Genomic DNA, 19895 nt, shown 5'->3' with positions numbered 1-19895 from the left:
GCAGCAGCTAGAATAGAGGCTTGCCACCACTGAGTATGGAGGGGATGAATAACGACTGCAGTAGGGCTGAAAGATATGGACAAAATTTCATATCTCGATATTTATACGATACGATATAACTACGGGTTCGGTGAAGAATTAAAACATCACAATTCAAAAGAGTGCAGTTTTATTGATGAGAATCTATATCTTTTATATCTTGCTTTTTTCGATATTAATCTCTTCAATGTTCATATCTTGATACGAAAACGATATATCTTTCAGCCCTAGACTGCCGTGTTGCGCTTTCAGAGACTTGATCCTTACATTGCGTAAAAAATGTTAATAGCAAACACTGTTTTAGACAAGATCTTCTAATTAAGCCTCGTTTCAACTTTCATGGTTGTTTAGTGTTGCGTTTTTTTATCTAGATTGACATTTTCATGTAGCCCTGCATGTTTTTTGTGTTGCTTCTTAGATAGCATGCAAGGGACAATATATTTTCTACTGGTAAGCTCAAAAATAATTTAGTTCAGTCAAAGTAGCTGTAATGACTGATAAATAGCGAAAGACATTACATTTGATAAATTACTTACTATTTACTTGTCAGTGATCACCAACAAGAATGGATTAACTGTGGTGTGAATCAATATTGCCTTTAAAGATACATCCATATCGCTACTAGAGATTTGTTTCTCTCTGAGCCCAGCCTTGGCTAAGACAGACTCCAACTGCCCTACAAACCTCTTTTTAATGGTATAAGAGTGAAAATCATCTTAAAAAACACAACCCTTCAATTTCTGAACTGCCCCGCAGCTAAAAAAGCCATGCATCCTGTTACAATAGTCGACCATGTGCTGATTGTGACGGGATGAATCAGACATTACGTATGAGAGCCGCAGCAGCGATGGGAGTATTTTTAGAGGAGTCACAGAGGCAGGGGTGGAATCATATGAAAGAATAATAGGCATCGAAAAAAGGGTGACCTCCTGTTGTCGCACCCTCCCGCCCGTGTTGCTGTGATTACGCCAATCACTGTCATTAGCATTCCCGGCGATTAACGTGATTTCTCATGCTTTGTTGCACGCATGCCAATGTCTGTGGCACCCAGCCCCATCTCGCAATAGCAACAGCGGCAACTAAAGCTCCCACCAAAAACCCTCATCCACTGAATTAACCCAAGCGCACTGTATTACCCAAATCCACTGCCGATTAAGATGACAACCTGACCTGCCTTTCATCTCCGCTCTAATCAGCCTTATCAAATTTAGCTTTAGTGAATTGCGATCCTATCATTTTTTTCCTTTGCACTTTTTCTAAACTTAAATAAAGGGTAGATTACCTAATATCAACCTTCTAACCTTGGTGCATTTCATTACACGTGCGCTCCCCCACGGTTTATCCTCTCTTGCTAATCTTCAAATTTTCCCTCCTAACGCCTAATGCCTTTTGTAGCCTTTATCTGATTCCTGATTCCTATGCCCAAGCTCATACATGCTTCCTAGCTTGACTCAAGGTTGCTGTCTCCCAGCCAAGGTACCTTATGACACATATGTTTTGTTCTCTTTATATTCTCTTTATATTTATCTGCAATAAGGGGCTGGTGCAGTGAGTAGATTAACATGAAAATAAGATTACAGTATATTTATTCTACACCAAAGCATAAAGAGGCTTTGTATTGGACTTTTAATATATTCTGTGTGCTCTTCCCTTTCAGTCAAGCTTTTCCTTCTCTGTAGCTTTTTAAAAATCTGCCCACTCTGACTTTTTCTTTAGTTTTGTTTTTTTCACTCCTGAAGGCTCACTCAAAGAAGGGTTTTCATTCATCATGATTAAAGCAGCCCGATAATGAGAAAAACTGGAATTAGTATTCATTTGTCACTCTCAATCCGCTGGGACAGAAATATGTAAATGTGTGTACTCTAGTGTGGCCTTAGAAGTTCGTCTGCATATAAGTCCCAAAAGTATGTTTCAAAGTCAAAAGTGCCAGCGCTTTAAGAAACTTCTCTTTTATCCTTTTGTTGATCTTGCACGACTTCTATTATGTGATTTTCCTTCACTTTTCTCTGTATGATTAAGGTGCACGTTTCCCGGTTCAACATATGATGCAAACAACCAGCAACACAGTCAAATTTTAATGCTTTAAAAAAAAAAAAAATCTCATCTGGTTTAAAAGTAACTTGTTTACCCTTATAAATCCTTTTCATAGTCCCTCTGCTGGTAATACAAGTGTTAATGGGATGATTGAGGGGTCTTTCATCTCCCCCTGGTGTCTCTGTCCAGAAATCCAAACTTGCAACTTCCCTGCCTCCGAGTCGGAGTGCAGTACACACTAATAGAATCACAAAGAAGAAGCCAGCAGGCTAACATGCAAAGCTAACTGCGAGCTGACGTCACTAAAACAGTATTTACAGCCAAGTTTGAGTACAAAAAATTAGCTACATTGTGTAATTGAGCTATGGCACAATGTACAATATCCTTCTCTGCCTTTGTCTTTTCTGTCAGTGTAGTATTTACTCTCATGGATAATTAATGAGGGAAAAAAACGCCACTTGCTACAACACCTGCAGTGGCGCTTATGGCCTCTAGGGGTATAAGTTACTTAGTTCTGCTTTAATATTGTTTATTGTAGTTTTTAATTTAGATACATTTACTGTTTTAAATCCACAAACACATGCTTTGATTTGTCATCTGCTTTTCTTTTTTTTCTTCTTTTTACATACATTGCACAGAGCATGAGAAAAGCTGTATACAGCACCCAGCCTTGTGAGCTGTTTGTAAAAATACTTTCCAACTCACATGCTCTGGTAATCAAAAGCTATAAAGCTATAAAAAGTCAAAATAAACATTGAGATCGGCAATATTACGGTTTGTTAGATCTCAGAGTTGAAACAACTTTGCGGTGGCAGTACACAGTTCAGCATTGCGTGCACAGGGGATGTTATCTTCCTAATTTGTGGTGAAGGGATCTCACTAATTAAGTGGAGAAGGCTTTTATGTCCCCCATGACACTGATGCAATTTGGAGGAAAATAACAACATATTTAGATATCTAAAAGGGGATTTTGATTGTTGCTTGCTCAGAGCGGAGTACTTTTAAATACACGTTCCAAATGTTCTTTTTACTTAAAATAACAGGAGAGTGGGACCGTGCCTCATTATGTGCCTCCCAATAACCGTGGCTAATTTTAGTCCACTTCAGGGGAAAACATCTTGAAATCGGCTTCGGCTGTGAACAACATTGAATTTGAAGGACTTTGGCATTTAATATGTACTATGTTCAGCAAACCCCTTTTACTTCTGCCTTTGTAAAACCCCTTTGAATCACAGCCACCTCTCGGGGCCAGGGGTCATATTGCTATGCTAGACCGATGAAAATGTTGCTTCAGTCAGAAATTGTTCAACCTTTAAAACTATTTTCCTGCTGATGTGCAGTGTTCAAATGACCCTCAGCCACAAGTCTGGTTTTTGGACTTTTCTTAAAGCTTGAGTCAACATGTATTTACCTGGAGACTTCACAATGCGTACATCCCTGGTGAGTGCCCAGGGTTTACAGAAAAAAAGATTCAAAAGAGTTTGAAAAGGAGAGGTCTAAAGAGAGTAAGAGATTTAGAAGAGGGGGTCTAAGCAGGGGACAGATTGACCTCGGCAGTTTGTTGACTGAGCAAGGCTAAATTGGTACACAGACAAACTGAGCAGGAAGTGCGGATTAAATAAAAAACTGGCAAAGATGTGCAGACGGCTCAAGGAGACCAGCAAAGGTAAAGTGGAACAAAAAAAGGGGGAGGTGCAAGAGATTGATGAGGCAGAGTAGAGAACTAATTCTCACTCCACTCCGGACGAAAGATTAAGTAAGATTAGAGAGATGGGATGAGGGAGGGAACGAGATGGAGCGATAACTTCTTCCACATGCCACCAAAAAAATCTTTGAATGTGTAATACCCATAAGACAGAGAGAGAGGAAGAGCCAGACGAGATTGTGAAAGGAAAAAAAATGAGCAAAAGACACAAAAGTGCTGAAGAGACTAGAGCTGATAAGGACAGGAGCAAATCAGGCTCTCAGGGTCCTAATAGTGGTGATCCGTGAGAGTGTCAGTGTCCTTTATATTAGAGATCATACCCAGCTCTCCGCTATGATATGTGCTGTAAGAGAGCACAGATGAAATCCAGGTCATCTCTACTATACCTCGCTTGCTCAACCTTCCCACAGGGAACCATTTTCTGGTATTTTGTGAGTTGCCTGAATATTTCTTACTTTATGTTTGCACAAAACACTAAACCTATCTATTCTGAGTCACAAAGTGTATTGACCCTTGAGACAACAGTACAGATCTGACATAGAAGACAAGCTGAGAAAGTATGTCGACATGAAGACGTACATGTACTGTATGTAGATTTACGTAGATGGATGTGTACACAGTACATGTATTCATATACTTTGGCATGTTTACCCACAGAGGAACATACAGTGGCTGCTGAAGTTTCAGAGGGAAACAGTGGGGAGAGAGGCCAGGCGCTGCAGTGGCAGACTCAATCCGTCATGCAGGATTACAGTGTAAGCTTCTCCACGGCCATAGATGTGGTTTTATGGGAGAAACACAGAGCTTTTCTAAACGCGCTGGCCCTTGCTCTCCAGCGTCATAATAGAGACAAAGACACAGGACTGGATCCTCCCCTGTGGTCTTCTCTGTCTGACGCAGCCAGACCCTGCTGGGGTTTATAAGCTGGAGGTTGCCCTTTGCCTCACCTCTTTGAACTCGCCCCCCCCTCAGGGCAATGATTATTGCACCTATGGGACAGGTGACCTTGGAAGCACACAGGAGGACGGTGTGTGTGTTTCCTTAAATCTTTATGCAGGACAATATGTCCTGACTAGGATTAGAAGAAGAAGTGGCAGTTATTTCGGTGTAACTGTCACAAGATCTGAATTTTCAGTCTCACAGAAAATCCACCTCAAAAGACTAAAGCTGATACTTTCGGGCTCAAATCCACTGGTAGACTTGGACCAATCGCGTGGCAGTAATGCCTTGCCTTGAGTTAGCCAACAAAAACTACAACAACAATGATGGAGAAACAAAAGGTTTGCTAATAAACAAAGACATTTACATAAAAAAAAAAATCTGGATATTTTATTACTCTCGTAAGCTAACTGTGACTGGCTGAAATGAGGTGCGCTTGATCCAATCAGCAGCACAAATGCCTCCAATGTACAGTAATAACTTCCGGTAACAAAACTTTGAGCTTTAAGATACTAGCCTTGGTAGTTCTTCTTTACTTTTTTGATTATATCCACACACAACATTTACAAGTTAGATAAGATACAATAGATTATATATTGGGAATATACAATCCTTTGGTGTCACAAATACACAGTGACAGTTAAAAATATAGGCTTGTGTTTAAATCAACAGTCATTGCATGTTGTCACTTCCTCTAGTGCCATTTAATAATCAACAAACAGTTCTGTGTGTTGCATGTCTGCCAGCTCAAAGCAGTTTTCAATTCCACATCCTTTATCCTCACTAACCCCGGTGGCCCTGCACAACAACCTGCCACCGATAGAGCGACTTAAACATGCCCCAATCTGATCCTCCATCGCAGCCGCCCGGACATAAACAAAGCAGCTAAGTGACCCAAATAGGAAGAGACAAAAGCGAAATGAACCTAAAATTGGGCAGCGTCATGAGAATTATGGACTGTCAGTTACAGTGCAGCAGCAGGAGGAGGAGGAGGGGACCTGGGGAACGGTGGATGTGTGGTGGTAATAAGGACTTTGGTGAAGGGGATTTAGAGACATCCCAGTAAAGGCTTCCACACAGCTCCACTGCAGAACCAGGATGCTGTGAGATAAGGCACAGACTTCACATACAGGTTCATACAAAAGTCGTTCACTGTTGGTTTTAGCAGAGTGAGATGAGAAGTCTGTTACCAAAGTAAATAGAACTAGAGTATTATACAGTAAGTGCAAGAACCAGTTATCATTGTTTGCATTCGGATTATGTGGTGCTTTTAAATCAAGGGACTCTCAATTAACAATAAAAGTGGTACTTCCAAATAAAACTGAAGCCCATGGGTTGTTTATAGCCTGCAGTATATTTATCATGTCCAAGTAATGCAACAGGAATGCATATGCAGAGCAGGCTTTACTGGTTCTCATTAAAAGTGCTTTACTGCTTGTTCCATATATAGAGCTGCTTAAGTGGAAGTTTTCCCTCCGCAGCTTTCCCATATCTTTTACAAAATATGCCATTTTTACACACTTACTTATGATTAACTTCAGAGTGGTATTATTAGTGGCCTAAACTGCCAACACCCACAGTGCAAACAGTGGGAGACACACAGGCTTATTGATTCCATCAGACAGCCATTAAAAGTAAGCTGGCTCTGCCCTGTTGTTTTTTCTGTCTGTCTGTCTGGATTGGAGATAAACATGAAAGTGATCCCTTAATGAAAATTGAAGTGTGAATTGTACAGATTAAGCTGTGCGAGTGAGGGTCATTATTCACTTTTGTTTGTTGGCATTAGCCTTGGTGCCATTTTAAGTGCTATCTCCTCCCTGGCAATTCATTATGGATTATCTGCACCACCTTGAGCGCGTTGTGTTTATTCATCTTTGAAACGGCCCCTCTTTCACTCCAAAGTGTCCTTTGTGCCAGACTCTTGTCCGGCCACCACTCGTGTCTGAACAGGACGCCCTTGAAAGGTAAACAGCAGAGGTGAAGGGGAGCTGCCACATAATCTCATCTTCAGGCACTATGCCGTAATGCACAGGTCTTTTGAATAATTTTATAGCGTTCATTATTGACACTCTACAGGTCACCGCAGTGAAGGATGAATGTGTGCAACCTCTCTGCTTTATTTGGCCAATATCCCCTCCATTTTCTCCCATTCTGTGTGCATTATGCCACCTAAATTCTTTAAAAGGGAAGGGCACAGTTCTCATAAACAGCGTTTTATTTGATGCAGAGCTTAATCTGCAATTTTGATATCCTTGGAATAATTTACTTTTTAATGCAGTCTCTTAGGAACCCCGTTCCAATTTTTGTGACATCTTTCATCAGGTGCTAGTGTTTATCTCTGTCGGCACCTTAACATAATTGCCTCGGTCGTCTTTTGGCCAGATTGATATTTTATTTTATATTCTTCTCTACAAACACTGTGGCATCTTTTGGAATCACTATCTGTATTCTCAGCCAATTAGAAGACATATTCCTGTGAAAACAAAACCATCTCCCCGTTTCAACAGGTAGAAAATCTGTCTGCTCCCACTTGTGAACTGAACTCAAAATTGATTGATGACATCAAATCAACTTATAGAGCATAGAAGAGAAGAGGGCAGGGAGTGTGCTAGATCACTGTAGTAGGAGAGTATATTTGCTACAAGAGAACTTATAAATCAGATGCTCCTTTGGCAGTGAATTTAAATGGTATGAGGCTCTTTCAAACTGTCAGTGTAGTTTGGATGATTTTAGTCTGTTCTTTTCATTTTTATTCAGTCATATTTTAGTCGATGAAAATATCTGGACATTTTAGTCATAGTTTTAGTCTAATGACAAACTTTTAATTTAGCTTTAGTCCAATTTTAGTCTTCAAAAATATGACTTTGTCTAAAATGAAGACCCCTCCTGGAAGCGCTCGAATGATCCTGTAGCTCTGTTGTCGGGGGCTTGGTGCCCCTGGTAGGGTCTCCCAGGGCAAACAGGTCCTAGGTGACGGGTCAGACAAAGAGCGGCTCAGAAGCCCCTTATGAGAGACCAACAGGCCCGGTTAGAACCGTGAGGCCGTCCTTCCGTGGACCCACCACCTGCAGGAGGAGCCATAGGGGACTGGTGCAATGTGATTTCCCTCATCTACCCTCATCAGGGTAGACTCCCTAATGCGTCGAAACGCGTCGGCCAAATTTTTCTGCAAATTCAGAGTGCCTCAGCTCATCCTCTTTACGTTCAGCGTATAGAGCATGTTTCAAACAGGCAAAGCGCTGAACAATCAAAGAGTAAGTACAAAGTAACTGTTTTTAATCCAAATTTTAACATTATGAATGCAAATATATTTTTCAGTGGTTTTATCTTTGTAAACTTTTATCATTTTTATCTTTTTCTCTTTAACTTTTAACCTTAGTGTTTAGCGCAATAAAATCTCATTACATGTGACTTTTAGAGAACAAAGTGAACAAAAGTGATGAACAAAACTAAAGAAATCCCAACAGGCAGCTGCAGGTCGTCTTGTCTAAAAGATAATTCCCCAGCTGTGCGATATTCCAGAGCTATTGAGATGTCCTGCTGTTTTTCTCATGCTAACCTTATATCCTTACGTAGTTCATCTTCTCCCACGGACCATTTCCTGAAATGTCAGACGCTGTGTTGAAAGGATCAGATAGCTTTTTGATGTTCTCATACGTCGTTCGGGCCGAAGAGTGAGAGAGAGAGAGAGAGACAGGCTTGATAGGCATCTGGGGTAATTTTGGTAACAGCTTTGGCGGCAGTTGACTCACCATTATGAATACACGGCCTCTACACCTACAACACTGGCTCTTTTCTGATGGACAGGCAAGAGGATGACCTTTACGCCAGGAGATCAATGGCGCTTATCATTCCCTTTCATTTTTCTTGTACAAACAGGAATAAGGATCATCAAGTTCATCACGCAGTGGAGTGGGCTTTGTGTAGGAAGCAGGCTGCTCTGCGGTGCTGCAACTGCCCTTTATAGATCAAACTGAAATCAATACATCAAATCAACATATTTTCGTAACAAGGCACCTTTATCTCAGTGGTTCAATTACATCAAAGATAAAACATAAATTACATGTACATTTAGTACACCCAGGATTACAGTGTTATTCTCCTTTTCTGGCTCATTCACTCCACGGATACACATTTTGAAAAGACATGTGCTTAGTGCTATTTATCCTGGCTAGGGAGTGGCACAAAGAAAACACACCCTCCGGATTTGTTATGTAATATAATATACACATTTTACTGGATTATTTTTGAGCGTTTTCCAAACCTAGATTAAAGAGGTAATCATACATTTGGTAATAATCTCAAACGCATCTTTATCACTATCTTGCACTTTGTTTGTTTGAAAATTTAATATTGATCTAAAACAGCAAAATAACAAGAACATATCCAGTTAAAGCACTTCCTGGTTTTTATTCTCCCACTCCCCCTCCTCTTGCACTCCTTCGCTGTGCCGCTGTTTCAATAATGAGAAAAAAATAAATAATGATTCCGTGGCTGTAGTGAAGATATAGTGTGAGTGTTTTTATGCCGCTCTTTGTTTTTTATACTCCAGAATTGAGTTTGAAGGAACTAGATGAAAGTTGGTCATTTGAAACTCACTACTGCTACCTCAGGTCATACACGTAACTGCAGCTTCTATATTATGCTCATGGCAGCACCTCGGACCCAAATTAACACCTTTTTGAGTGACAGTGCAAGATTTTAGCGGTAGTTGTGGTGAATAGGTCTGGTCTCATTCTACACATTAAGTCATTTTTTGATGGATTGAGAGGTAAGTAAAGCATTTCCTGGATACGCAAGACCTCAGGAGGAGTTTGTGGGAAACGAAGGAGCTTTTTGGAAGATACTACTGCGGTGCTAAGAATAGCCACAGATGCATGAGTGGGTCGCTGTACAGCTCGAGGTATGTTTTTGATGAGAGAGCAACATTGTAACGTGGTAAAAAGTTGTAAAGAGTACAGTTTTGTATCATACAGGGCATCTTGGAAGGGCGTCTTGCGTTAAACCCAAGTCTACGGCAAGTCATGCTGTATCTTTGATGCATAAAAGATACAACATGCACAATAGATAATGTCATTACAGGGAAAGTGGTCTTCAGCATTTGACCCATTGTTACCTGTCAGCTGCAATGATGACCATCTCCAGGTCTTGGGCGAGGTTTATAGTTATTAGTTATTAGTTTTTTTTGCCTATTGCGTGTGTTTTGGGTTGATGAAGAAAATGGAGCATGCACAGTCCACACAGGACGAGGATGTCGCTTTACTTGTATCACAATACAAATAAAGTACTCTGAGCTCACAAAATCTCTATAGTATGTGTCTCACTTTGACTGAAATGCAGTGACCTTTATAATTGTTGATTTATTTGATGAAGAAAATCTTTTTGAACTAATTAGCCGCTGATAACCTTTAAAAAATCCATTAGCATATTTAGTCGGATATTACTAGTCAAATAAATTCTCAACCCTGTTAAACTGAGGCTGAATTTCGTTGTAATGCTTGGGGATATTTCAACTGCTCAGCCAATTACAGTACACTATGATCCTTTTGCCACAGTTAATTAGGCACATTAGATGAGCTGTGTTCCAATTCATGTCAGAGCAGGAGTAGAAAATATAATGTGCCGTGTGGGTTGTGCCCTGTGCGTGGGACTGTTTAAGAGTTTAAAATGTGTTTGAATCGACCAGGCCGCAATACGCTCTTTTTTTTTACTCGGCAACTCGTTATTTAAACAAATGAGAGGCAGAGCAGCGTTCAACAGTGATTTCCGAGAGGTTTATTTTTTTATTTTTTATTAGGTGTTATTGTGGAAGCTGCGCACAGCTGAAGGTCAAACTCTTGCAGATAAAAGTTCACATCGCCCCAGGTTTTGTTATTATTAGCCACTCAGAATTGAACCAAAACGATCAAAACAACCATTTGGTGGTGCATTATCGCTTTGGCTGAATACCACTGTGCAGTAGTATTTGGAAATACTGTGTAATTGTTCCATCATTATATCAGGGACATTTAGACACTTTGATGTACGCATAATTAAACTAAAGCTCATCAGATCATACCTCTCCTTTTCATTACTTTAGTGACTCAGTGATCGTTCTCTATTCCAGCAACTATAGGCCTTACGTAGTACTTTGAGATTGTCCTGTAACCATAACTCTGATCGACTGCCAGGCTGATTGTGATCTAAGTGCGGTACTGGTTTAATCCATTACACTGAATGGTGAGTCGCTAAAATGTAGTACAGCGGGGCAGTTGGCACTAAACCGAAAGTCGTTTCCCACCACTTCCAAATTGGTCTAGACCGGTTTATTCGGATAAAACTCTGCAACAAAAACCTCAAATCGAAAAACGCTATGGAGGAATTATATTTTGTTATTTGAGAAGATATATGACTACAAGAATAGCGGTGATTGCAATCTCTCCATTTTTGGGGGGGATTGGATTGAGATAAATGGTGTAGAGTTGCCCATTCTTGCATTCATTTACTGTATGTAATTTAGGTTCAATTTCTTCCCTTGACGGTGGGAGGAGGCCAGAATACCATGCACCTCTACATGAGTCATTGCGATTAAATTTTGTAATGCAATAAATGGAGCAAGAGCAGGGAATAGCACGGTGTCATGATGATCCTTTCCAATTTTACACTGTTTTATTTTTATAGACAGTGAGTGGCTGATCTGATTTATACATACATGGATTTTAGGGAAGTGCTGGATTCATTTTGATGCATTATTAATCATTTTTAAAAAGCCCATCTGTGATGAACGGCATTGAGCTCTAAATCATAGGCCTTTAGTGGGTCTTCACTGTCACTGCTGGTATTTCCAACTGTCTGAGCCGTGTGGTACCTAGGATCACACTCAACTACTTGACGTCTTGCCAGGGCTGTAAAATATGGGCCACAAACGTTGTCCCTGTCTTGACCTGTTGGCACGTCTTCTTGCATTGTGTCTGTCGTCACGATTTATTTGATCTTTATGGCACCTCTCACAGGTTATAAACTGTGGCCGCAGATAAAGCGACCGCAGCAGCGGAGCACGCTTTGGATCAGGGCCGTAGTAACATAAAGATAATATTTGATTTTGTTGGTAATGTCCTCAACATAATGTTTAGTGTCTCTTATCAAGTTTTTACTGCGGTTGATATTAGAATGGATTGTTGTGCCAAATAGTTTTCATTGCCAAGAAATGTTAGTAAGCATCTTGAACAATTTTGTTTTCTCTTTGCCAAATTGAGTTTCATGCCGACACTAGAATAGCCAGTGAGAGCTCATTGTGCCATTAACACAACTTTCATTTGGAGCGTTTTTGGAGCAATGACATTTAGAGATACTATTCTGATTTAGAGTGTCCCCAATAGTCACACAAAGACTCAAATACACCATTTTTAATTATGTTGAGATCTCATAATGAAAGGGTATAGTTAGGAGTAAAGTGACACACAAAAGTCTGAGAAATAAACTTTTCGCCCCATTGGGTACCGATGCTTATTAAGAACAGACGTTTCAAGAATAATTAATTATTGATTAAATAATGAATGAGGATCCAGCCAAATTACAACAGAACAGAGAAAGATTTCTACAAATGGCGTTTTTGTTTAATGGCTTTTTATGAGGCTAATGAAAACACTGCCCAAACTTTATAGGGTATATGTGGTTCTCACTTAATTAAGTAAATAAACAAATATGCAAGAAAACAGGCTATTTGTACACTTACACTAAGCAAACAAATAAACAACTTCTATTCTGTAACAACCCCTATTTTGAAGAAATAACCAAGATGAAAATTCATGACCATAAGCGCCACTGCACGTGTCAGAGCATGTTTAGTTTTTTTACTCATTAATTGTCCGTGAGAGTAAATATTACGCTGACAGAAATCCAATCACACAACTAAATGTAAATACTGTTTAAGTGGCGCTAGCCCACAGTTAGCTTTGCCCGTTACCCTGTTAGCTTATTCTTCGTGAATCCATTAGTGTGTATTGGTGACTCCGACCCAGAGGCAGCAAAGTTGCAATTGTGGTTTTCTGGACAGAGACACCAGGGGGAGATGAAAGACCCCTCAATCATCATTAGTTCTTCTCTAAGTAAGCGTTTATATTTTTTATATAATACAAAACATTGCTATTGTGTGTATTCACCCTCTTGCATACCACAGTATTGAAAACCTTGTATCTCTCTGGATTTATATATAATCATATTCCCAGGAGAAGGTGCACTTGCTTTTCGGGATGTATCCCACGTTCTGGATGGAGCGCAGGGACGGACACTGGGCGTTGTTCTCGCACAAACTGAAGAAAGTGCTTTTGAGCGTCTCACACCTTGACACGGCTGCTTTTATCTGCGCAGGTTCAAGGAGAGGCCGGAGCAGCTCTGCACTTTTACGCTGTGTCTTGTTCTACTGAGAGGCCTAGGTATCTCTTTACCCAGCCTTCACTCCAAGCTCCTGCTTTCTTTTTCCCCAGAGAGCTTTTGTTACGGTAGAGTTGGATTAAATACTCACATTCTGTATTGCTGCTTCAAAGAATATGGCATCTACCACTAAAACAATTTCTTATAATGATACCATTTTGCTATTATTGAAATAAATTACTTACCACACTATCACTTCTAATTGTAACTACTGCACTTGTACCGTGTACTTTTTCTATAGTGCTTTGTATTATACCATGAAAGTTCTATCTTAGCTTTAGAATTACCTCAGTATCTACATCACTGTTACGCCATACATAATTCTTTTGGATGAGAGGACATTCATCTTTTTTTCTTTCATGAGCCCTGAAATCCCATCCCTAGAGCTTTGTGTTTCCCCACCGACGCTGCTATAGCGGTGCGAAGAGAGGCTTTTGGAGTGGTCATGTTTTATGCGGGCCTTCATGAATGTGAGTTTGAGACAGTGGCAGTGTTGGCCCCGGCGGCAATAGTCCTTGTATGTGTGTGTTAGAAAATAAGGATATTTTTTCCTTGTGAATGTTTTGTCCGCTTGGCAAGGAGTCACACTTTATGTATGTGTGCCTCCACTGTTGTGGAAAGAAACCGTGTGGGCGTAGTGCCGCAAATTCTATCATGTTCCGCTGTTTGACAGGTCCTTAAAAAAAAAGACTGAACAAGATTGACAGCAAGCAAGGTGAAGAATCGTAATAAAAATTTGCAATCTCGTAAGAGCAGGTGACACCTTTCACGGAGCGGTGGGTTTTTACAATCGATGGAGGGGGTCAATGAGGCGAAACATAATTTAAACTTTTAGGTGAGGTGGGAGCCGTAACACCAAATTAATGAAGATATTTATTAGTCTAATTAAACAACTCGGTGAGGACTCTGCGGCAGGTTTATTGAACTTAAAAAGAAAATACAGCCCAAGTAACTATCATGCTCCTGCAAAATCTTCACACAATATATATGGGCTATTACACAATTCTAATTAGCAAGTCAGAATTCCCCAAAGCAGCTCGCCGTAGCGCTCTATGATCTCTATTTGCGGCTTGAGTCTATAGTAGCATATGTAAGAGCTACGGGTGAACTCCTCCAGCCAATGTTCCCTGGTTGCACAAGGATGAAAACAACGTTTTGGCCACATTACACGATATAAAAGTCTAATGAGGAAATATGAGCTCCCTTGTGCTCTTCAAGCTCAACGCGCAATTATGCTCACTTACTGTCTTGCAGGCCAAGACACCAGTGTAGTGGTACATCAACAGCTTCTCCCTAAAGATGCCCACGGACAATGCAAGGAGCTGAAGGCGTTGGATCAATATGTTACTGGAAAAAAAAAAGCGTGTTTGGGGAGAGATTGCAGCCTTGAATAGGGTTCAACGAGTATATATAAAACGGATAAAGGCAAAGAGTTACTTTTTTTATTGCGAGTCCTTCAAGAAAAAGTAAAAAGTAATCATGACAGCGCCTTGGAAGTGGAAATGTTTATAAATTTGTGCTCAGCTGGTGTGTTGATATTCTGCCCTGCGTCCTACCACCTGCCCCGGGCTTGTTAACAAGACGCCTGTGGCCATGATTGCCTGGCCATCAAACTCCCGGCCGATAACTTCCTCCGGGAAAGAGAGAAAGTGGCTTTGTCATTGAATTCACCCCAATCGCCTTCTTCCCCGCACTGTACATTGGAGATAACGCCAGGCCCAAACTCCTGCCTCACATCGCACATTATCAACCTCTGCGACGTTTCTATGTATGTCTTTTTCAGGAAAAGGAAGTCAGGTGTTTTTTGCCGCTATGGCTTCATCTAGCTTCTCCTAATACCTTGTCCGGAGTGGTATATCGGGAAATGTCTAGATTTATGCGTTCAATTATAGTGCTGTAGCCTATCATCGACACGAAAGCCGCAGAGACACCTGTCATTTCCAATGGTGGAGGAGGGATTGTGTGATTGATTGAAAGCCTTGAAGTGTATACTGGGTTAGGGACATGGTGACAGCTTTGTGATTGACACAGATGGGGAAAAGCAGCGATAGTCGCAAGAAACAACAAGAACAAGACGCTAAAACAAAAGCAGGTTAGATAGAAGGAGATCCAGGAAGACGGTGAGGGCCAAAGACAGAGACAGGTGGTGTGTGGGAGAGGTGGCGAAAACATGGAGGACGGTTAATCGTTTTATATGTTCAGGCTGAAGACAAAGAATGGCGCTTTGACTAAGAGGAGAGGGAGAGGCGAAGGGTGATAAGTATTCCTCGTGGAACAGCCCAACTTCAGTCATGCCCCAGTGAATGTGCTGACAAGGTCTGCCTGTGTCTCCCAGGAGCAAGTGTCATACACGCGGTCCAACCACACCACACTGCAAAGAACACTGCTTAGCCCCGAATGCACAAGTTCCACTAAATATGTGCACTTTTAATACCGTCTAAAATGTTTTCTATGTTTCACTGTTATGAAAATTGGACTTGACACACACAGTGGTTTCCCTTAATGTATCCGCCCTGCTCTGTGGTTTAGTGTTATTCTTGTAAAAGCTGCCAAGCTTGATTTTAGCACCCCGGAGGTAGCACCATGCTCCTTTAGCATTTCATTCACATAGGCTACAGCGAGTGAGAATTTTGTGTGACAGGTGAAACACCGTAGGCAGCAGATAAAAAGGTCTGTGAAACCGCAGACATTAAAAAAAATAAAAAATAAAAAAATAAAAAAGATCTATTGCCACAGCTGGCTGCAGCATAACTTTAATGCATTAATTATTTTATTCTGTTTCACTGACAGGCAAATCCACACGGGGGCCACCAGTCTTTTGGAAGGTAGTGGAAGCCAGAGCTGACACAGGGAGAACATGCAAACCCAACACAGGGCCCACTCGGTTTGCAATTCGAGCCCAGAACCTTCTTGCTCTGAGACAAGAGCACTTACCACTCAGCCACCATGATAACAATCCAATACTTTACAAACAAACCTATTACATTCAACTCAGAAGTCAAGACTCAACTCAAAACAACAAAACAAATTATGTCATGTGAATACCTTCTATGGTTTGCATTTTAAGAGCAGGTATTCCTTTTTGCTTATCTGTGTAATACAATTGCAACATTATGCTAGTCAAGCTGTCGAAATGCCGGATGGCTTCAGGGTCACAGCAGCAAATCATCTGTCTTATAGTGATATGAGGAAACCTTTCACATCGCTCAAGGCGCCGTGTTGAACAAAGTGGATCATCAGCTCTGGAATGACACTAACTGAGTGATCAAAGCCTGATATTAATCCATCTAATTAATCCTGCATCAAAGTTATGAGACCCCACAAAATAATTAAATAACTGGCTGCAGAGTCAGAAATCCTCAACTGATTTTTCTACTAATAAATGTTGAGAGCGGTCTCTCGAATAATGTTAGTCTTTGTCAGTTTTGCAGATGATAACTTTGTCCAAGTGCACCCTTGCATCATTATGAAACTACAAACGTTGTTCTGTTCCCCTCCTCTTGCTCATAAATCCTGCATCAAAGTCAGAAAGAGCAAAGATGTTTTTCTGACATTGCTTAAGCGTACAAATATTTTAGCGATGATGGAAATAGCAATAAATGTGTTTATTATTTAATTCTATTTTATGGGCACACATAAGGCTGATGCATGTAAACAAGCCACTCCGTAGCCATGCTTTACACTACATTTGTTTGGCCAAATCTTCAATAACATTCCTAAGAGCCCACAGTTTAAAATTCCATTATGGTAACTATGGTAACTGGCGAACTGCTGATTTTTCGTCTTTGTTTTTGGTTAATATCTCAGTCATTACCTGGAAGAATCCACATGAAGCAAAAACTGTATCAAAGTTTATTGTCTTCTCTGTCTGCACACATAAACTAATGCCCAATTATTTTCTCTGAAAGGCGTCTTAAAGTGGTGACTATATTTCGAAAACATGAGCGTGATGTTTTCCAGTAGAAAGGACTTTCAGCCATAAAAAATGTGTCAGGTTTGTGGATCTAATCACTATCAAATACTGATGAGAAAAAACATTTTTGTTTTTCTCCCATAGAGTTGTATCAGTCCCTGCCCTCCACCTGACATTATGACATCATAACATTCTAAAATGTGAACGTGACCTATTGGGTCGAAAAAATGACTGCCGATTTTACTAGGAAGCTTTATCAATGAATGAAGTTATTTTGGAGTAATTTCAAAAGCACCTCACCCATCACAGTGGTGGGCCATCCACGACACAGAAAGTGCTATGCATTAGTAGTTTTGTATTGTTTTCACTCCTTCACCCATTAGAGTGATTTTATACATGCAATACATTTGCAGTAAGTCAGGGCGAGCCCATTTTCTAGCATTATCTTGTCCTTGTCGATATCAGAGGGTAATTTTTTGTCCCATCTAGGAGAGCAGACTCATGTGTCATTATGAACGACATAAATGGCATTGTTCTGGTCTTTAAAGGCCCACTTTACTTGTTATACGCGATTGTGCCATGTTACAAAGCCCTTCCTGCTGCTCTTGTCTGTAAGTTCTTGTACCTGTCTGTGCTGCAATTTCCTTTTAATTATCGTCGCATAATGATTAAAGTGTTGACTAATTAACTCTATCTTTTCTCTCAAGGTCTCGCCTCCATGGAATGCTGCATGAGAAGCTTTGCAAGTGGATAGAGGGAGAGGAAGTGGCCCGAAGAAGACGCTAGCCGACATAGAGGAAGATATAGAAGTCAACGAGGAGAGAAAACACAGAGTGACTGACACCTGCCCTCCAGCTAAGTGTGAAGGGCAGCGAGAGAAGAGAGGGGGCGATAAACACAAGAGAAGAATGAAGACAACCGGAAAACAAGGCCGGCTTCACTGCAAATTACCCTCAAATTAGGACTCATCTCGTCGCAGGTCAACATGATTACAAGAAGTCTGCTCCTATTGGTCTCCCTGTGCCTGTGGGAGGGGCTTTTGAGCAGTGTCACAGCCAGTAAGATCGCTCGAAGGCGAGGAGTGAGTGGGTCTCGCACGGTAAAACTGGGCGACAGTCGAGCCGTGGACCAATGGGAGTCGAGCGTGGAGGCGTTGCCTGTGGTGACGCTTAAAAGTCTGGTTAGCCGTGAGCAGGAGAGTGAGGAGACGGTGTCCTATGCCAGAATATTGCAAAGTCATGTCGCTTCAGCCGACAAGGATAGGCAACTTTTTAAGCCGAAGCGGGAGGTAGATTGGCACTTGATGGCGGCAAGTAGAGAGATAAGTCAGGAGATGAAAAGGCTTCGGAACAGTACTAAGAATGCAGAGTCCAAATTGGGTAGGCAGGAGAGAATGTATACAATCCATCACAAACAGGATCTCCACTCAAATAAGACCAGGTTTAAAACAGGTCTAAGAGCAAGAAGTAGGCCAGATCTCAGTGCTCGAACTACAGGCGTACCCGGAAAGGCAGTCAGTATGGACTCCAATAGAAAAATTAATTTGACTGGGAGCTATGAGGTTTTGAAACTGCTGTCGAAAGAGAACCTAGTACGGATCGTCAATTCCCAAATGCAGAGCGTTCCTGGCCTGAGTTTTCCCAGCAAGGGCAGCCGGAGCAGGAAACGAGATTTGATTGACGTTAATCACGGACAGTCTGAGGCCCCGAAGCCGCAAAGACAAGATATAGCTGTCACTCAAGCTCATAGTGGACTAGATAATCAGACTGCATTTCCTTATGCAAGCCCAGAGCCCACTCCATTGGGTCACAATCGAGGGCAAAGTGCAGAGACACATGTTAATCAATTTAGTGATCGAGACAATTTGGGAGAATTTGCTGTCAGTGACAGCAGGAGCAAGCACCTCGTCAGTTCTGCTCAGATTGAGGTCAACAGCCCCAAGAAAGAGGTAATGATCGACCAAACCGAGCCACCATTCACATCGACAAAACATCTCTCGCAGTTTGTCCCCTCTGAAACAAATGCACCGTCTGTGCTGACAACGCAACCCCAGGGACCGCGGCCTGGAAACAGAGCGGCCGATTCCCACCGAGACCCATTAGCAGTGTCAATTCACTCGGCTAACGCAGAACTCAGCACGGCTCAATATTCAAAAGATGAAGACAGCAAGCTTGTCAACAGCAGTAGCGTCGGTCATGTCCTGAGGCTACATCCCGCTCCTCCCGACCGGAGCAACCACAACAGCAAAGAGGCCAAAACGATAGAGACGCTGGAAAACAGTGCGGGTCTGGTGTTTGAAGAGCTGGAGGATGAGGAGGGAGCGCAGGGTGGGATTCCGAATGGAAAGGTCGCACGGTCCCGGAGCAGGAGGAGCTGGATCTGGAATCAGTTCTTTGTGATCGAGGAGTACGCCGGGCCTGAACCTGTGCTCATCGGACGGGTAAGGAATGAGCGCACTTCATTTATGATTTAGCAAGGTTGTGAATGGTGTATGAATGTTTTATGAATATTTAAGATGGTGTGACTTACATGGATTGTTCAGCGTGAGGCCGTCCTCTCATGTCTCACTGTGCTCTTTGCCTCTTTATAGAGTATTTTTTGAAGGATTATGCATAGAAACAAAACAAAAATAAATGGAATAGAATAGAATAGAATCAATATAGTAATAGTGAATAGGTATAAAGATATAATTGAATGAAATGAGAAAACATTAACTCAGATGGAGTTAAAGATCAGAGATTTACACACTCCATTGCTCACAGAGCCGTCTGGCATGGGAGGGAAAAGTTTTCCATCTTAGGGCCAGCCACAGAGAGGACCTTGTCTGCACAAGTTGGAACTAGTGGAGTGTAA

At 41.4% G+C, this 19895-nt stretch overlaps 1 protein-coding gene across 3 annotated transcripts in view; it reads left to right on the top strand.

The window, feature by feature from the left end:
* The window catches only part of cdh24b (cadherin 24, type 2b), a 206492-nt gene that overhangs the window by 41939 nt on the left and 144658 nt on the right, over positions 1-19895 (top strand). For all 3 annotated transcript variants that reach the window (XR_013793491.1, XM_079568830.1, XM_079568829.1), the window contains exon 2: positions 17750-19482. Coding sequence is in view for 2 of the 3 variants with exons in the window: in XM_079568830.1 (XP_079424956.1) it covers positions 18028-19482 (1455 nt within the window). In the remaining variant the exon portion in view is untranslated. The remainder of the gene's footprint in view (positions 1-17749; positions 19483-19895) is intronic.

The sequence above is a fragment of the Gobius niger genome (assembly GCF_951799975.1).
Source record: "Gobius niger genome assembly, chromosome: 13".
NCBI lineage: Eukaryota > Metazoa > Chordata > Actinopteri > Gobiiformes > Gobiidae > Gobius > Gobius niger.
Note: the sequence above shows the minus strand (reverse complement) of the source record. Positions and strands in the feature narration are given on the sequence as shown.